We start from the raw sequence: 19407 nt of genomic DNA on the forward strand, positions 1-19407 counted from the left end.
ACTATTGGTTAATAGAAGTGATCTCTCTCTCTCAAAACATAGTCTGCCTTTATCTTAAACATATGCAATTTTCAGTGTCTGTGGGTGACTGATTTCCTTTTGTCACTAAATGTTTCCTCAAGAAACAATTTTACAGTTTTCAGGTGTGCTTTAGCACAGTGCTGCTCCTGGTAGAGTTAGTTGTAGCTGTTGTTAATGAATAGTTTCCAAGGATGTATCTGTCCTGGAAGAGCCATCTCAGGTGGTTTGAGGGGATCTCCTCTGCTTCAAGAGGATCTGTGAGGAGGGGTAAGGCTTCAATCTGTTGAAATGTTTCTTTGTCCTGGCTGTGCAGCCTGGGTACTGCATAGTGAATTTGAAGACTACCTGTTTTCTGCAGGTTCACCAAGTTCAGGGTGTCCAGCAGAGACTGGACAGAGAAACTAGAGCAGTTTAGAGACTCAGAATGTGTCTGGGTGTTTGGAGGTGATTCTTGATTAAAGAGCCTACTTCTCTTAGCCTTTCCTGGAGGCTGAAGTTGGGAATCTGGGCATTCATGGGGAAAAATGAGTAGTAGTGAGACTTAAGGTTGAAGTGCTAGCATATCAATCGAAGTTTTTTGTAGTCCTTTGAAGAGAAGTTGGGGTACTTTGCAAGCAAGTCACTTCCAGACTTGTAATCCTTCAAAAAATTAAAGTGAATCTGCTTGCAGTTGGCCAGTAAAGACCTTGGGCTTGTAAAGGAAATATACACTTAGCTTGTTCTCTTAATACATATGTGACCTGAAATTAGCTCTGGTGGAGTTCTTTACCATCAGGAAGTCCATTGCTTTTTTCAATATTTTTTTTTTTTTCAGTTCACACGGAGCTACTGACCACTGTAAATCTACAACAGGATTATTTGTTCCTGTTTAAGATTTCTTTTTTGTTAGCATAGCAGCATGGCAGAAATAAACTTTGAATGGCACCTTGTAAAGATGGTATTTCTTTCTCTCCAAACTTTTCTAGACAAATCATGGAAACAATAGTTTTCCCTGGTGTGTTTGTTATTTTTTTTCTTTCTAGTCAATGTTTAAGAGAAACATCACAGGTGATTTAGTCTGATGGATGTCTGGTTAAATGCTTACTACTCCACATCATATCTGAGCCTTCTGTGCTTTTAGTCCTCACTGTGCAGATTGTATGTAAAACTTGGACATGTTGCAACTTCTAGTTTCAGCAATAGTAGCTGAGGGTTATGTTGCTGATTTCCTCTTGGTTTTTTTGACGGAAGGTGTTACAGAAGTGAACTTTCAAAACAAATTAATTTTATCTTCTCTATTGCTGAGTAGAGAAAGCTGTGTCATGCTCAAAACATTAAAACAAATGTTTAAAAACATTTTACGCAGTGAATTACACTGTATCAATGCAGGTTCTCCTGACTCAAAGCAGGTCTGAACTGACTATGCTACAATGCCATGTTAATTTTAATGATCTGGATTTGCTGCTTAGAAACCATCTTCGGTCTGGATGAGGAGTCCTGTTCCAGACAATACTTGTTCTTATATCTGAGCCCCCGGATATTTTCATGTTACAGCACTTCTAGAGTGCTGTTCCCCACAGCTGGAATTTTCCCTAGAGAAGGTGGGAAACCCTGTCTATTCGATATCTGTAACTTCAGGCTTTGATATTAAAACCTCAGTATAGCTCTGGACTGTGACGATAGTCTACCTCAAACAGTGAGTGTCTGATTTTTATTGTTTTATTGTTTGGGTTTTTTTAATTCTATCTGTGGAGGTGGTACTGTGTCTAGTAATTATGATAGAGGTTACTTTTTTTTTTTTTTGGAAGGTGTATGATTGCTAGGTTTTTAAATACTTTTTATCTTTTAACTAAGCTGTAGCCATGTCACTCTTGGGAGTGGTTCCCATGTATAAATAAGTTGCTGAGGATTCCAGTGGGAACCAAATTGCTTAGAAAAAAAAAAAGTCCAAACTTCCTTAGTTTTGTGTTTTAACAACTGTCATTTTGAACGTAATAATCTTCTGAGGAATCCAGCAGTATTTCTCTTCAAGGACATCTTTGTGCAGACTTGCTCTTTACCTCAATGCCTTCTTACCATTTGAAAAAAAAGGAGGGGGGGAGAAGGGAGGAACAGCAGAAGTGTGAATGTCTTCTCTTAGCATCTGGGGAGCAAGGTGGTAGTGAAGGAGCCAGGAGCACTGAGTGGAAAGGAAAACCTCTGCTCTGTTTCTGCAGCCTTTCTTTGACTATACAGCATTGTAAGCAAATGCCCAGCTTTCTTTACAGACACAGCCCCCTGCCTTGACCTTTTCCTTGCTCCTTATTAAATCAGAGGTCAAACTATTGAACTTCACCACACCTATATATTTTTTTTTTTAAGACAATCTTATTCCTGTAGAATTATTGCCTATAGGATTGTGGAGGAATCATGGAAGTGCTGAGCAGCATTAACAGGTATAGCTCTGCATCTTTGAATGGCTTGCAACTGATATGCTGTGTATAACACTTCCTTCAAGCTACCATAGGAAGAGAATGGGGTTTTGCCTTCCCTTGGAACTGGAACAGATTCAGTTATAGGAAGTGAGTTGTAATGTATGGATATTCGTTATTGTATCTAGAGTAAAGAAACACATTTTTGTCTGTGAGACCTGCTATCATATAGCTCTATATGGTAGTATGATTACCCAAGTGTTGTAATTTTTTGAAGTATTTTCTGTGACTGCAGCATTTTATACAGAGCCTCTATTTTAGGTTGATGAGGTAATGCTGCCACCTTTCTCAGTTTGATGGGATATGGACCTAATTGGGTTTCTCCACTCTTCTCAGCTTCCTATTTTTATAAAACTTACAGCAGAGTATTATCTGTAAGACTTCTCCCCTTCTGTCAAAGTTGATCAAAATAGCTCTTCAGCCTCAGAAATTACTAGCAGATGACAAACTAGTAAAACAAACATTCTTGTAATAGCAGGGCAGATAAGCACTGACTGAAGCATCAGACATTATTTGGAATCTGTCAGGAACTGGAAGTGCACAAGGCTATAAGATGAGCAGATTCTCTAAAGTACCAAAAAAAAAAAGTCTCACTTGAAGTTAGATTTGCAAGGTAATACCTTCCTTCCATCTAGCAAATGCCCACTAGGAAAACTGCAGGAAAGATTCGCAGCAGAACTACCTTGGACTGTGTTTTTCTGTTGGTAATCTGTTTTCCATCCTTTTGCAGTCTTAAATTGGGCTGTGGGTACTTGGAAAGCTCATAACACTGAATTATCCCTTTCCCAGTGCTAAGAAAAGCTGTTTGTTTCTGACATACACAGCCTGTACAAAACAGTAGCTCTGTGTTTATACTCTGATTGGGAACTCTTTAGCGCTGTCGAGTGGTGTCTGTCTTGGTGCCAAAGAAAGGACCTATCTGAAGTCCTCAAGTACATTGAGAAAGAGCGAAATACAGGATCTAAGGTGGCATCTGCAACAACTTTAAAATGAAAAGGCAAGATAGAATGGGTGGTGTTATTTTTAATGCTGTGCTTCACATCTGAATAATATTGAAGAACTGCATATTTTAATGCCAGACTTTTTTATCTGGCAACTTAATTTAGGTTTTTCTAATGACCCTTTATCTCTTTTTGGCACTACTTTAAAATAAAATCTCAGCTGAGTAATGCAAAATGTTTACTAGTCATGTTGTGATAGTGCATAAACTTTTAAAATAAAGTACCATAATACATTTGAGGAGAGATGAATTAAGGTATAAGTAGCTGCTTAGGGACAATGTCAACATTTTAGTAGTCCATCTCAAGTTGGATTTCTGGGAAACACAAGCCACAAAAACACCACTTCATGCGATACTGATAATGCAGCTATTTTTCTGGTGTGAAATGGAGCTATGTGTAATAGCACAAAAGTCTGGGCAAAATAGCTAAGTAAAATGACAGGTATTCCAACAAAACATAGTAATCCCTCTTAATATTTTGGGATGTAATAAACTATTTTTCTAAGTTCTATGAACAGCTCAAAAATTTGAAGAAACTCTCTGAGTAGGAACTTGTTTTGCATATTAAAAATAAGAATTCCAGCTCCAAGGTACCCCTTGTATATACGAGGACTGTTTCTTCTTTTGAATTTGGTGGAAGAGTGCCATCTACTGAATTGCTTGAATTGTACCTTAGTTCTTCATTTGTGGTGGTAATTTTGAGCAAACCTTCTATAAAATTGTCCCTGCTATTTTGATAGTGAAAGTTTCTGAGTTCATTTTGTGATTTACCAATCTAAAAATTATGTTACAGTTGAACCTGAGGCTTAAAATAAAAATTGAGAACACCGTTCTTGGAAGGATTATATTGCAAAATGCATAGAGTAGCATTGAGAGGATAGTTATTGATGGCTCATATGTTTGAAGCTACCTTTAAAAATCTTAAGTGTCATTTTGCATAGAAAAGATTTAAGATTTCTCTCTGCGTACGCCTTTGAGCAGACTTCAAGGAAACTCTCCTGAGAACCACTTATTGCATTATGTTTGAATTAGAATTCAGACACTGCTAGCTGAAATATTTAAAAAGCAATCAGATCAGTGCCACTTGTGAATGTCACTTTGGGTATTCGGAAGACTTTCCAGCTTGTGACCACTACCACTGTGAGCCTGGGGACAGATTGTCATGTCAAGTTGGTATACACAGAGATATAAACTTATATCTACCACCATGATTTCGGGTCTAAGTTTCTACATTTTGTTTACATAATGGAAGTGTTGGTACTTGTAATCCATGACCCCCTTAGCGCTTCAGTGAGTGACTTTGCTGATAAATACTTCAAAAGACTGCGTGAGCAAAAAAACCACCCCATGATATACCTACATCATTCTACTAATAAAACACCTAGCAGTGAAACAAACTTTCTCCAAAAGGATATTTGGAAGACAAAGTTGTTTCCATAATTGGTACAAGGCAAAATAGTGTGAGAAGCAGAAAAGTGGATTTAAGTGTCATCCGCAAGTGAAGTGTTGAAGGATTGTGTCCAAGGGGAGGAGATAATATTGATATAGACCATGGGAAAATCTGTAGGAGAAATATCCAGTAGTCAGTGATTTAAAAATAACTGAAAAAAAATTGTTTGGCAGGCAAGAGTTAAGGGAAGCATTTTAGGTCATGGTGTGTGAATGAAGAGAGACTTCTGGACCTAGCAAAGAATTGCTTTGCAGTCAAAAATCGGTGCTGACAGCCAAGAATTGATTGGCTCTATTCTTTGAAAACATTAAATTGTCCTTCTTATTAGATAATATCTATGGTTCTTTATGCTTTCATAAGTTAAACTAAATAGGTATATAAATTCACTTAACATATAGTTCAGAACATTACATTTGTTAATGCTGCTGTTGGCAATGTCTGTACACGATATTTGGACACTGGGAAGAGACATTGTTCTTACTACAAGTATTCCTCTGTTCTAGGAGCATAGAATGGCCCTGTCTTTAGTCTTGGCCAAGAAGCTATGGACATAAGAGGAAAAACCTGTTAATAATTGATATTGTGATATAGTATGTGCTACCAAAAGGTTGGTCGAGGTATGATATTTGTAATAAGATGTTAAAATTTGAAATTAAAATTTGATGTTAAAATTAAATGGTGACAGATGAGCAGGACTCGGAAGCATTGCCCTGGTTTGAGGTAAAACAGAACCAATTTTTTGTTCAGTAATTTTACTTCTAACTAAACTCTGAAATCAACAGCATGTTGTTCAGAAACTGTTCACTCTCACAGTGATAAGACCTGATTATACCAAGGAATGGTATGTAGAGGGGCTCTTGCTTATAGTTATTGCTATAACAACCAAGGTCAGCTAACTTCATTATTTGTCTCTTTGGAGGGTTGGAAGTGGAAAAACATGGAGGGGTCACACCTGTAAGGAGGAGCAGACAGGACAGGTTACCCAAAACTGACCAACAGGGTATTCTGTCCCATCTGCATCGTGCTCAGTATAAAAGCTGAGGGATCAAAGGGTCAGCTTTCTTCAGTGGCTGACATCTGAGGAGGACCCTGTCTGATCATCTGCCTTTGATCCCAGTCTGAGCATTCCTGACTCCAGCTCCAGAATCCAGCTCCTGTCCATCACCAGGTCCAGTCTGGGACTTTTCCCAGTGCCTGCTGGTGATGTGATCGTTGTCCTGGGAGCTTGATACAGTTTTGTATATACTGTATAACTTTTTTTCTTTTTGAATTTTTTTTAATTTATTATATCATTATTTGTTAATATTTTCATTAAAATAGTTTAGTTCTTTTTCTAAATTCATGAATCTCCGTATCTTTTCCTCTCCTCTCTTCTTTTAGAGGGGGGAGGGAGGGGGCATCTGTCATTCTGATTGGCCAATCTGGCCAAAACCACAACAAGTATATACCAGAATACAAAGACTTTGCCTCTGTGTTTTGATGAAGATCTCTCAAAATACATTATTTCCTGGATATACTCTTCTGTATATAGTCTTTGGAAAAACCTATTTCACTGTCTTTTGCGTTATCAGAGGAATAATTATGTGAATGTATTCGTAGCAATCTCCTGCTCTTTCCCCCTGTGTTCTCTACCATTCTCCTTCCCTTCCATTTCACCTGAACAGTACCAGATTAGTCACCTTTCTGCATTGTTAGTGCTGAAATACAGCTCTTTAGACTGTAATAACCTTGATCAGAAAACAAAGTGAGTAAAATAAAGGAAAGCCTGTAGCCTTGTTAGTTCTCTGAAATCACAGTGTTGTTTAGTATAAATTGGTGGTTTTACCTCTTTGTTTAACAGCATGGTTTGCTATCTGAATTGTGAATATAGAAACTTACTAAAACCAATGTTGCTTCTTGTTTGATTTTAAATCACAGATTTTTTAACTTTTTTGCATTTGTACTGCTTAATTACTATCTAACAAACAATTGCCTCTCACTGGCAGCTATGAGAAAATTCTAGCAAATACAGCTTTTACAGAAACTTTGCTGGCATGTTTCATAGTTGTTTGGGAAATACTGTATTTGTGCATGTTTGTATAAGCAACTTTGAAATTTAAGAGATATTTTGACTCCTAGCTATTATTGTTGTTGTTAGAAAATGGATCAGATAAAAATAACTGCTTGCTATTAATTCCCTATCGGTTTCCATGCAAACTAGTTCAATAATTGTTTAATTTTAAAATATAGAACTCATTTAAGCAAAAAAAAAGTAGTTTTGTGCTTTTGCTGCATCTTCCTGTATACAGAAGCTAGTTAGAGATCTATATACTTTGGTGTTTTTCAAAACAGAGCTCCTTTTTTCACCCTATGAATTGAAGTTTGTTTTTTTTTTCAGTTAATGTTGAGTCATTTGGCTTCTGGTGTTTAAAGGAGCTGAGCATTGTTTTGTAAACAAATGAATACTCAAGGAAGTTGATCTGTGTTTATGCAGGAACTAATATTATTGGTAGATGGTTTGGAAGTTGAAAAATTCAAATTCCAGGCAGTTGTGTAGTCACCATTTCAATGGAATTTCTAAAGCTGCATTAGCAAACAGCAGTAGTAGTTTGCTGTAACCTGATGATACTAATATGAACCTAAAATGATACTTGTAATAAGATCTAACGTAACTGTTTAAATACCAGATGTATTGTTATGCACTTCCACCTCCAGCAGAAAAAGGGCAAATGATTTGCCCCTGTCCTGCCCCTTGGGAAAGCATGAGCTCTTATGAGTGTCAGAAGATATCTGAAGGGAACCTACAGGAGAGCCAGAGAGGGACTCTTTGTCAGGAAGTGTAGTGACAGGACAAGGGGCAACGGTTTTAAATTGGAAGAGGGGAGATTAGATACTAGAAAGAAATTCTCTACTGTGAGGGTGGTGAGGCACTGGAACAGGTTGCCCAGAGAAGCTGTGGGTGCCCCATCCCTGGAGGTGTTCAAGGCCAGGCTGGATGGGGCTTTGAGCAACCTGCTCCAGTGGGAGGTGTCCCTGCCCATGGCAGGGGGGGTTGGAACTTGATGATCTTTAAGGTCCCTTCCAACTCTAACCATTCTATGTAAAAACTGCTGAACTCAAATGTTATTAAATAATTTCGTGGTGATGCCTTTCAAATACTTTTTGGAGAAACAAACTATCTGAATGCAGCTTCTCAGCCTTCATTTTTATTTAAAATAAAATAAAACGCTGAACAGTCAATACAGTTGTGTGCTCGAAAATATTCGGTAACTTTATATAATGTTAAGATTCCTAGTAAATTAGGAAAAAGTAATGCATTTTGCAGTATTTTGGCGTGTAAATGATCTCTTCCAACTTATTTTCCTGTTCTTCCCATTCTCCTTTGCCTTCGAGAAGACCTTTGGGGAAAACCTTTTGATAACCTTCCAGGACTGAGATAGGAGCCTTGCATTATTTTCATCCTTTTGACTAATGGAATGAAGCTGAATGTAGAGATTTCTTTTTTTTGTTTTGTTTTGTTTTTTGGGTTTTGTTTTGTTTTTCATTGCCTGGAAGCTATAGTTCTTTACTCTCTAGGGACACTTGATTTAGTTTCCAAGCACGAGATGTAACGTTGACTTTTTTCTGTCCAAGTAACCAGGTCAGACGATCTAGACACCAGCTAAATCAGGAAGTGCTGTGTTTGATGCATATAAGTTACAGCCAGTGTCTTCTGACTGTCTGTATCTGAAGTGGGAGGTTGTTTTTTTTCCCCTTATCCTGTTTCCTTACTGCTGGTTTTCTTGCTATCTCACTCCTTAGCTGGCTGAAGGAGAATGCATCACAACAGTCTGGCTGGAATTCCCACAGTAAATTGTTACTAGCAATTTGATAATATGTCCACCTGACAAACTTTAATCTCAGTTCTAAAGCCCTAGTTTGTTTTTGCTTGGTGTTGTCATTTCCATAGAGGAAAGTGGATCTGAAGTCTTAACAAATGTTATTCTTAATGGCATTGTTATTGCAACCATAAATCCTGAGACATTGGGAAGAATAAAGACCAGCCCAGCTGAGTGATATAAACACAGCAAGATGCTGTGGGCCTAAAGCAAGATGTGGGCCTAAAGCTTTTGAAATAAACTCTATAATCCTGAAGTGGTTGAAGAATAGTGATATGATACCATATCAGAATTGGTATGAAGTCTGAAACTTACCTAAAAGTATCTTGTGGATTTTTATTTTATCTTGTTTGGTAATATATAAATGTGAAAGATCAAAGTTAGTTTTGTAGACAGTGTTGACTGTGGTACTTTCCAACTTTTTGAGTAACTCTTTTGCTAAATAGCTGTGTCTTGATACTCTGTTCTTTATGAAGTTATTTCTGGGTCTCCCAGAAATCATGCTTTTGTACTATTACTTGCACATACTGATTAGGTCTAGGTGCAGGTAAGATTGACAAACTAGAAAAGTTGTGTGAAGCTGCTCTTGTATGGCTTTAGTCCTGCTTAGATACATCACTGGCATTTTATGGAACTCTGTAACTTGATGTAAATTAAATCTCTTTTTTTATGTGTTGTTGGATTGTCTCCAGACTTGGCAATGGTGAGTAATAATCACACAGACTTCTAATCTTTATATACTTAAAATACTGTTTGGAAATCTCGCCATCACTGTGTGTTTTTTCTATTACAACAATTCTTGAGGAGCACTATCAAAGCACATTCAAAAGTGTGTGCAAAATAAGCGGTGTCTTTCCTGCCCATAAAAATAATTCAGAGTCTGATTAAGTAAAGTGGGAAACTGCTACATAGCAATGACTGTATCAAAGTATGCAGGTATAGTATGTAGTCCTGGAGGGCTGTGTACTATGGACTGGTATAGATAAGAAAAAATGCTGTGAGTAATCTACTGCCTTTAGTGTTTTGTATGTAATTCAGATCAGCGGTGTATTTTTTCTTTTAGACAGATGTGGCTCTTTTTTTGACTCAGAATTCTCAAATGTTTAAATATTTGAGGTGTTACAGCTACAGTTTTGAGAAGTATCTAGGAATGAATTTTAAAAGCTGCTACAGTTAGAGTTGTCTTAATCTGGAGCTATTGTAAAAGTGGCAGATCTGACACAGGAACGTGGTCTGTATCTTGTGCTGTATTATCAACATTTTTCATAGTGTAACGACATGAAGATGTAAATATCTGCATGTTGATAGTTCAGAAAGTAATATATGTTACAAATGAATCTCTGTGTACATAACTGACTTATGCTAGTGACTGAATTGATAGTTACAGGTTTTGCAGCTGTCTCTTATGTCAGATGGGTCAAAGACAGGTGAAGAACCCTGCAATATCCCCTAGGTCTACTTAGAGTAACTTAAAGAATTAAAAAAAAAGTCTGCTCTTCTGAGGCTTTCATAAATATTCTGAAATTAGCTTTCTCTTTCATAATGTGACTTCTAAGGGCAGGTAAGCTCTTAGATAAGCTATTTTAAAAATTTTAACAATTTTAAAACAATTTTAAAAATAAAAAAAACAATTTAAAAAAAAAAAAAAACAACTTTGTGGAGAGAACGCAGTAGTTGAAGCACATTAATTTTGCCTGGGGGGGGAAAGAAGTGTAAGCTTAGATCTGCAGTTTGTTTCCAAGAAATACCTTTTGGAATTGTTCCCTTTTCTCACAAACCAAAGCAAAAATCAGTGTTATTATGTGATATTAAATTAGCGTGATAATGTGCTTTTAGGTATGACCTGTACTTCTAGCAGTTACAAAAATGAAAACTGTGTTAGGATATGAATATGTGACCTCTTCCTTCTCTCAGCCACAGCTTTTGTCTCTTACTTGTTTTTTCAAAACACAAGACAATGGTGGGGGGGAAGAAGATAAAGAAATACTAGTGTTTTCTAGGATTTCCTACTGGTAGTGGGGAACACAGAAGCAGCATTCAAAGGTATAGCTGAGAAGCTATTAATTTATCCTATTTGTTCATGTTTGGAATAAGGGATGAATAAGGCAGGAATACTAGAAAGAAATGCTTGGAAGTGAAGGAAGAAGAATGGGCCCTTGATTAGAAAACTGGTCAAAGCAGACTGTTTCCTCTAGAGCTACTTTAAGTCTTAAGCAGAGAGTTTTTCCTATCTTTGCTCAGCTTGTCATTACTCATTATAATTTTTGCCTGTTTTGGGGACTGCTGTGTGGTAGATCATTACTATTTAGTACAGTGAGCTCTCTTGCTTTAAGCACACATATGCAAGTATAGGGGATTTGGAAAAACTGCATTCCCTGGGATGTTGCCTGTTTTGTGTGGTAAAAGAAATGCTTAACGTGTACTGAAACAGGCATGTATTATTATCCTTCTATAGTCAGTATTTAAGTGACATGCTTTTTCAACTCAGCATACCCCGCAAAACTGGGAGGCTTTGCATTGCTTTAGAAAAGAAGATTAATGCTGTTTAGGAGGATGATATTAATTTGAGATGAGAAGAATAATTTTAGCTACCAGGTGAAAAAGTGAAGACGATATAATCCTTGGGTAAAGGAACTAAAAGGGACTAGCTGCACGGCCTATTTTTATTTTATTTCTTATAACTGTAAGCACTATAAAAGAGGCCAAACTCTATTTTCAGATCTGCATAATGGGCTTCCACTAATTTGTGAAAAAGAAGAAACTTGCTTGGAATGTTTAAAGCTTCTGTAAATGCACTCACAGTGCTGCAGATTTACTGATTTCTGGAGAGAGAACTGGTTCAGGTGTCTTGGAAGATGTAAAAGGATTTTTTATTTAAAGAAATGTTCCAGTATGCTCAATATTGAATTTTTTACTGACTGGTTACTGGCTTCCAGAAATCTTTGTGTCAGAAGTGCTTAAAGAAAACATCTGAGAAATAAAATTTGAAGGTTGGAGTAACTTAAGGAATCCATGGTCTTCTCTGTTTTTCTGGGTCATGCTTCTGTTGTTTTGAGACGGAGAAGCTGTAAAGCCTCAATTCCAGATAAGTGGGTAAATGGACAAGGGTTACATTTAATTCTGTTAGAAGTTGATGTTCATGGAGAGGACTGGCGAAGTCTTTTGTTAGAAAACTACCTGTGTCAGTGCAGATAATGAACACGTTTCTCAATTCAGTTCCTGTAAACTTCTGAATTTCACTTTCAGAAATTGTTTTTTGTCTATTTCTGCAAATAATTATTAACTCAAGCAAATGCAGAAGCATGAGGAAGGCTGAAGCAAATCTGCTCTGAAACTTCTGATATTCCTTGGAGGAATATTTTTTCCAATCTGGCAATTTGTGTAGTAAATCCATAGTTCATGCAAAAGGAATGACTTTATATTAAAAGTATTCTGATTTTGTTTAGGAATGTATCATTTACGGAGACACCCCCACTCCCTCCAGGTTTTAAGTTCCATCTTTTTTTTTTTTTTTTTAAAATTTTATATTAAAAGTATTCTGATTTTGTGTAGGAATGTATCATTTACAGAGACGCCCCCTCTCCCTCCAGCTTTTAAGCTCCTTTTTTTTTTTTTTTAAAGCTATAAACTATCAGTGGAGTACACATGAGTTCTTTGTATGGGAACCTTAATAATGTCAAATACAAGGGAAAAAAACAGGTGAGGTAAGCTGGTTGTTTAAGTCCTTCCATGGCAGAACAAAATTAAATTACTAATTCTGTTTGGGGAAGAAAGCTGGTATTAAATTTGCTGGATTATTCAACATCTGTTTAGTATATCTCTCATCACTTAGCTGGAGGTTATGCAAATTCATTAGTCTGAGAGAAGAATGTGATTGAAGTTTAAAAGTTAAAATACTGCAGACTTGTTCCCATTGTAGTTCTAGTTATATTGTATCTCACCAGTTTAGAGGTTGAGCAGCAGATGTTTGAGTTCTGATTTGCATGAAACCTAATAGACTCTTCAGCCTTTCAACTGTCTGTAGTGTGAATGCATGTATTTTTTGAGTCATATCCACTTTGGTTTTGATCAGCAGTTTCTCAGTAAATGTAAAATTCTTACCCTTTTTGCAAATTTTCCTATTTTATTAATTTGTAGTGTATACTGAGAGAAGAAGTTGTACATCAAGAGTCGTTGCATCCACTTTGGTTTTGATCATCAGTTTCTCAGTAAATGTAAAATTCTCACCCATTTTGCAAATTTTCCTATTTTATTAATTTCTAGTGTATACTGAGAGAAGAAGTTGTACATCATGTTCCCTGTATTGCATGCATCTTTGAAATTATTTCCTTTCTTCCAAAATCTAAGGTGCCTCTTTGAAACAAGAATAGTTCAGCTCTTGGAATTATTTCTTTTCTTCCAAAATCTAAAGTGCCTCTTTGAAACAAGAATAGTTCAGCTCTGGCAAATTTTACTCCAGAAACCCTGGGCATGCTATAATAATGGAATACTGACCACTTTGTGTAATTCTTCTGGACTTAAATTATCCCTGCTGTCTCCTGGAGGTTGGAGAATTTCCTTATTTTTGTATCAGGAGGGGAATAACCACATTTGAAATACAGAACCTTTGCAACTAACAAGTGAACCTTGTATAGAGAACTGAAAGAATCTGTGTTGCTGCTGCTGCTTCTATTTGATATTCATTACGGAAGTATAGAACTGATTTATGTGTGGGAGGGAAAATGAAAAAGCTTTTGTTATCTCATAGTTGGTGTGAATCCAGGAAGTCTTGATACAGAGATCCTAGAAATTTTTGTTATACATAATTTCCCATTGACTCCTCCATATTTTGGCTACTGATCTTTTTATCTCTGTCACAGCAGATTTTTTTTTTTACATGCCTTGCATTATTCAGCTCATTTCATCTCTAGTGTTTAAAAAAGAAGAGAAAGCTCTTTGAAAAATGTGATCATTTGACTATGATGTTTATTTTAATTAATTTTATTTCATACTACTCCTGATATTTAACCTGTTAGAATAACTGCTTCATTATTCTCCGTTGTCTCATTCATGAAGAATCGTTCAAATAACTGTAAGTTAAGCACTTATACATAATTTTCATATTCTATGGGGATAAATAAGATGGGTGTTTTAACTCCTTTGTGATTTTACTTCTTTGGTGATCAATCAGATCTAGATTAAATATGTTGAGCGCACTGGCTAGAAGCAGGATGTTAACCTGTTTCAATGTGGTAATGGTAATAGTGACGGTGTTGGTTATGGTGGGTTTGTGGTTTTGTTTTGTTTTGTTTTCCCCCCGTGTTGTATATGATGATTATTCCTTAACAGTACCAATTGCAGCTTTGGTCGGCCAGGAGTTGAATGCTACTGCCAGCATGACAGTGGAGCTGCAGTAATACAGCTTCAGTTCCTGATTAATGAGGTTAGTAAAATGATGTACGTGTTCAGAGAGGACACACTCTGTATCTTCTTCAAGTTCTTGTTAAGCAAGCATTAGAATTGGCTAACACAAGTGACTCTTAGCATGAATGACAAGTAGTAATAACAATTGCAAATAAATTAACTTTTTAATTTTAGAAAATGCTTGATTAACTGCTGAAAATAACTTTGTCTCTAGAATGCTCATTTGCTAGAAGTAAGAACTCTTTTTCCTAGGAATATTTATTCATGTCGTTGAGCATTGCAAGTTATCTGTCGAAGTAGTAAAGTATGTTTTCAACAGTACTAACAGTTTCAATGGGTAGTTAATTTTGATAGAGTTACTCTTTTAGACATCAGCTGAGCAAATATCCGTAATCTGATCCCTCAGTAATTTCAGGTGTGCTTTTTCTAAGAGTGTAGTAGCTGAGATGTGCTGTTCTTGAGCTAACTGGGGCCAGATCTGTAGAGGGACTTCTAGCTCAGAGGAATGGTGAGGTCAAACCTCACTAGCTGTGTCAGTGTGTAGATATTAGCAGTTCAGTTCATTGCTTACTTTCTTTATGGAGGTGGGTATGAGGGAACTGATGCGCACACACCAGAAAAAGCTTCTCCTTCCCCATCCTTCCTTAGTATAGCACTGAACCAAACATCAATGAGCTGAATGATAAATGACCACATCAGTTATCTCACTGCTGCTACTTGGAACTTACATGTGCTGTGATGTTGATGCACGTGCTTATTTTTTTTCATCCTGGAGGCAAATATGTAATACATTTCCACTATGATGATACACTGTTACTAGGGTTATTATGAAAATAAGTTGACTAAAACTTTCTTTCTCATAGGGAGCTCTTGTGAGTGCCTTGGCTGATGATACCTTACACCTGTGGAACTTACGTCAGAAGAGACCTGCTATACTTCATTCCCTCAAATTTAACAGAGAACGGTAAGGATTTATTATTATTGCTTTGCCCCTTACCATCACACTGCTATCTGAAGATCAGATTTATTAATGCAATCAAATTCATAACTTGTTAAGTAATTGAAACTGGATTTACGTTGGGATTGAGTTGCAGGCTATTATTTGTGAGTAGACACACTTGTGACCTAAACTGAGATGACTCTTCTATCACTTTGCATATTGCATTGCTGAACATCAGTTTTCCCTTCTCTAAAATGTGGAGCTATAGAAGAATTTCAATGTATGTTTCCAAAGGAATTTTGGAATAAAAAGTGTGTGTATGTACCAATGAGAGAACAGGAAAACTAGTTTATTTTTTTTAATTGGAAGGTTTTCTGCTCTTCATGCCAAATTGGAATTCTGCAGTGTTAGAGAAGCTGAAAAAAACACACATTTTGACTAACAATTTTAAGACTTAAGTAATAGCATTGTAAGCTAGCTAGGGAGACATTTTAGATTAAATTCCTAAAAGTCAGTTGATATTATTTCTGCAAAAAAAGTGTCCATTTTTTTAATAACAAGTAGCCCATCCCTCTTGGGAAGTAGCCCCTCTTTTCCAGTATGGGTGAAGTCTCACCTGGAATGGTATTTCTGCTTTTGAGCAGCATGCTTCAGAGATGGACTGCTTGGGGAGCTCAAAGGATGCTAGCAAGAACACAATCTGTGATTTGTACTCCTGTTGAATAGGGCAGGAAGTAATAAGCTTGAAGTAATGGTTAGCAATAGAAGTTGGTAAGATAAATATTTATGTTAAAGCCTTCTAATGTAATGTCATACAAAGTGCTAAACAGACTATTGGGTGGGTTATGGAGTAACTCTGCCTCAAGAAAGTGAAAGTTCCTTTATGCACCATCTATGGAAAAAGGAGAGGAATGCAATTCACAACCTCTAGTTCAGTGAGCATTGTCCAACTATAGGACGTGCAGTGGTGTATCCAAACTGAATTGTCTTCCTCTCTCTCTTCCCCTTTCTTTCTTAAATGACTTTTTACCTTTTACCTATTTGTGTCAATATAAAATTTGATTTGCAGCCTGAAATCACACTTGGACACTGGCTTCGAACTAATGCTTTATAATAGGTATCTGAGGAGGTGATTCTGATTGCATACAAATCTATTGAAAGCTGGCTTTGAGTCTTAGATGTGTGTTTGTTTAAACAGAGTGGAAGTTTTAAACCACCCTCCTCCTGTGAATGTGCCTTCTCACTAGCAAAACCTTTCACAGGGAGTTGAACTCTGTGTGCTCGTACCAGAAAGAGATGAAGGACTGGAAAGGAGTCTAGGTCACTCATATCTCTTCAGTGAAGTGGTGAAGGTATAGTTTGAGATAAGGGCTTGTTTTCTAGTACCTTTAATCTTAAAGTATCCATTGTAATAGCATATAGAATGAGCCAGAACACTGAAGATCCCAGAACCATACATTGTCATGGCCTCTTATTAAGTCCTGCTGGATGACTGTTAACTGTTCTAAAATATTCTGTTTTCTTTTGACTAGTTTATAAAACAAAGCTTTATAAAATGAAGTGTAATGTCATTACTAGGGAATTATTTTGATTTTGAACTTGAAGGATTTGCACAAATTCACTGTTGAATAATTCTGAATAGGTGTCTTTGATAACTAAGCGTTATAATTGCACCTAATAGGCTTGATATATTATGTGATTTTGAAGCAAATGGACTCTGCTTTGAGCTGGGTCTTCTCAGTTAACAAGTGCTAAATTGTTAGATAGCTAATTAATGAAATCATGTAAACAATGTAGTTGTAGGATTAACATTTGCTCATAGGAATAACTACTCCAACAGGAATTATTTAAAATATTACATGCTACAACATATAGTAATATCTTCTCTAATGATACTTTAATTTACCAGCTTGCGTAGGGAACTTCAATATCTTGGAAATTAGTTTGGGTAAAAGAGTAAATAACTTAAACTGGAAAAACTGTCCTTGTAGGGGAAATAAAGCCAAATCTTACTATGTGACTGAAGCGACTATTCCAGTTATACCATTATTTGCTCTAGGACTCTGTAGATGTTAAGGTTTAAAATTATATATCTTATTGGTATATAACTTGAACTCCCAGAGTTCCTGGAAATGTGTGAAATTGCAGAAATGCAGTATTTGTGCCCTGTTTAATAGGGATTAAGTTCAACATGTCACAGGCCTATTTTTCTTCAGATTTTGTTTCTTTAACGTGTAAGGATTAGATGTCAACTAGAAGGTTGGTTGTAGCATAGAAAGCCAACTGTAGCAGTCAGCTACTCGGATTAAAGGATAGTCTAGTCTTGAAAATTATTATTGAACTCTGCTTAAGGAAAAAAATCTAAGGTTATGACTTGTTAACCAATTCTGTATTCTCCTGGTGGTGCAGCCTTTTACCAGCTCTGGCTTATTTCCTGCTTTTAACCATATGGAAGAATTACTGTCCAGTGTTTACAATGTGATTTCTAGATTTTATATTTGTTTCTCCTGTTGATGATTTAGTTTGGCTAGCTTACTTTCAGGCCAGCTTTGGACATCTTTCAGATAAGGAATAAAAGGCTAGCTTGTTTACAAACGCATGTGTCATGTGTTAAGTATTTTGTATACTTACCTGAAAATTGAATTAGAGTATTAAATTACCTGTAAATTAATTAAGACTGCAGTATGACTGGAAAGTGGTGTGAATTCCTGATTTCTACTTCTGAATTTTGAGAACAGGGAGTGCTGAGAGAGTTGCTTTTTATTTTAAAATAATTGCATGGCCATTACAGACTTTGTTCTGAGCTGCAGAACATGTCTTTATTGGGTAACTTGCAACTCTTTGGATTTCAGCAAATGTTTCTTTAAAAGTAGTGGGCAAGAGTCTTTAAAGATGCTGTTTTCTGTTGAATGTTTAAATTATTTGGGTATCTGTAGACAAGAAGCTGGCCATTTAATAGATTAATAGCTCTTGAGTGACTTTTGTACCAATGATGGTTAGTAATTTGAAGCAAGACTTGTGATTAAGTTTTTGATTTATAACAAGTCTGTTAGTCGAAATTACTGGCAGATGTCAGTATTGCAAGTTTTCTACCCCTTTTTTCCTGTTGCATTTGTGTGGGTTTTGCAGCTGCTTCATGTTCTAGTTACCAAACGAAAGTTAAGGTTATTAAACCAATGCCATACTAAGCTTGGCCACTCTTCCTCGACTGGGAAGCAGTGTGTAGGGGCCAGGAAAAAAATGCATAATGATGCTGATGTTGCAGGGGTTGCTTGCATGACTTGTCATGCAAATTCAAAGTATATGAGTAGTACATCTTTGCAGAACACACAATTAAGTGTTTGAACTTCCTTCTCTTAAGATTTCTTCAGGGAATCACAATGTAGTTTCTCTGTCATCTACGTATTTGTGGAAATATCCTACACATACTAAAATTGTTGCATGTTCACATATAACGCAAGCCTCATGACAAATTTGTTTTGACTTAGTAGCAAGTGTTGATGTTAGGCTAGATTAACTCTAAAATAAGCATAACTAACACTTATTAGAGTAAATATTGAAAGCATGTTGTGTGGTAGATATTCAATCTGGCTTTAGTTTTCTTGCTCTGCAGGAACTTTGTGCTGATCTAAGGGGCGCATCACTAATGTGCTAGATTTTCACAGAACCTATTTAAAAGAGGGTGAAGTGATAGACTAACTTGATTTAAAAAAAAAAAAAGCCAGCCACAAAACCCAACCAAAACAAACAAACAAAACCCCAACAGACCAATTGTGGTGTGGGTTTACCAATTTTGAGTCTCCATTGCTGCAAACCGAACACCAAACTTATTTGCCTCACATACAAGTATGAAAAATTTGTTCAGTTATCAAAGACTTGCGTCCTTCCCGAGCTGAGATTGCCTATTCTAATGCCAAAAGAAATAGTGGACTTGCTTTGTGACTTAGCATAAAAAAAAAAAAAATCAGAATCATAGTATAAAAATAGAACTGTTTAGTGTGTGAGTGCTTTGCATATTGATCACTGCATTGATAGCAGTTTAATTTTCAATAGGTCAACTTTTGTGCTGTGGTATTTGAATTGTTTTCTTCACCATGAAACTGCATGATTCAGAGTTACAGAATTATTCTTTAAGTATTGCTGGCTTTGTATCCTGCTGTAAACAGCAACTTTAGCATTGTGTTCAAAACACAAACTGTCTACAGTGGGGGGGGGGGGGGACCCCCCCCTTTTTTTTAATTTTTTTTTTTAAAAAAAAAAAATTTTTTTTAAAAAAAATTTTTCCC

At 36.4% G+C, this 19407-nt stretch overlaps 1 protein-coding gene across 10 annotated transcripts in view; it reads left to right on the forward strand.

Moving 5' to 3' along the window:
* The window catches only part of STXBP5 (syntaxin binding protein 5 (tomosyn)), a 107336-nt gene that overhangs the window by 14576 nt on the left and 73353 nt on the right, over positions 1 to 19407 (forward strand). For all 10 annotated transcript variants that reach the window (XR_001413025.1, XM_014950893.1, XM_014950895.1 and 7 more), the window contains exons 3-4: positions 14119 to 14200; positions 15045 to 15145. Coding sequence is in view for 9 of the 10 variants with exons in the window: in XM_014950893.1 (XP_014806379.1) it covers positions 14119 to 14200; positions 15045 to 15145 (183 nt within the window). In the remaining variant the exon portion in view is untranslated. The remainder of the gene's footprint in view (positions 1 to 14118; positions 14201 to 15044; positions 15146 to 19407) is intronic.

Source organism: Calidris pugnax, unplaced genomic scaffold (assembly GCF_001431845.1).
Source record: "Calidris pugnax isolate Ruff unplaced genomic scaffold, ASM143184v1 scaffold24, whole genome shotgun sequence".
NCBI classification, from domain to species: Eukaryota; Metazoa; Chordata; class Aves; order Charadriiformes; family Scolopacidae; genus Calidris; species Calidris pugnax.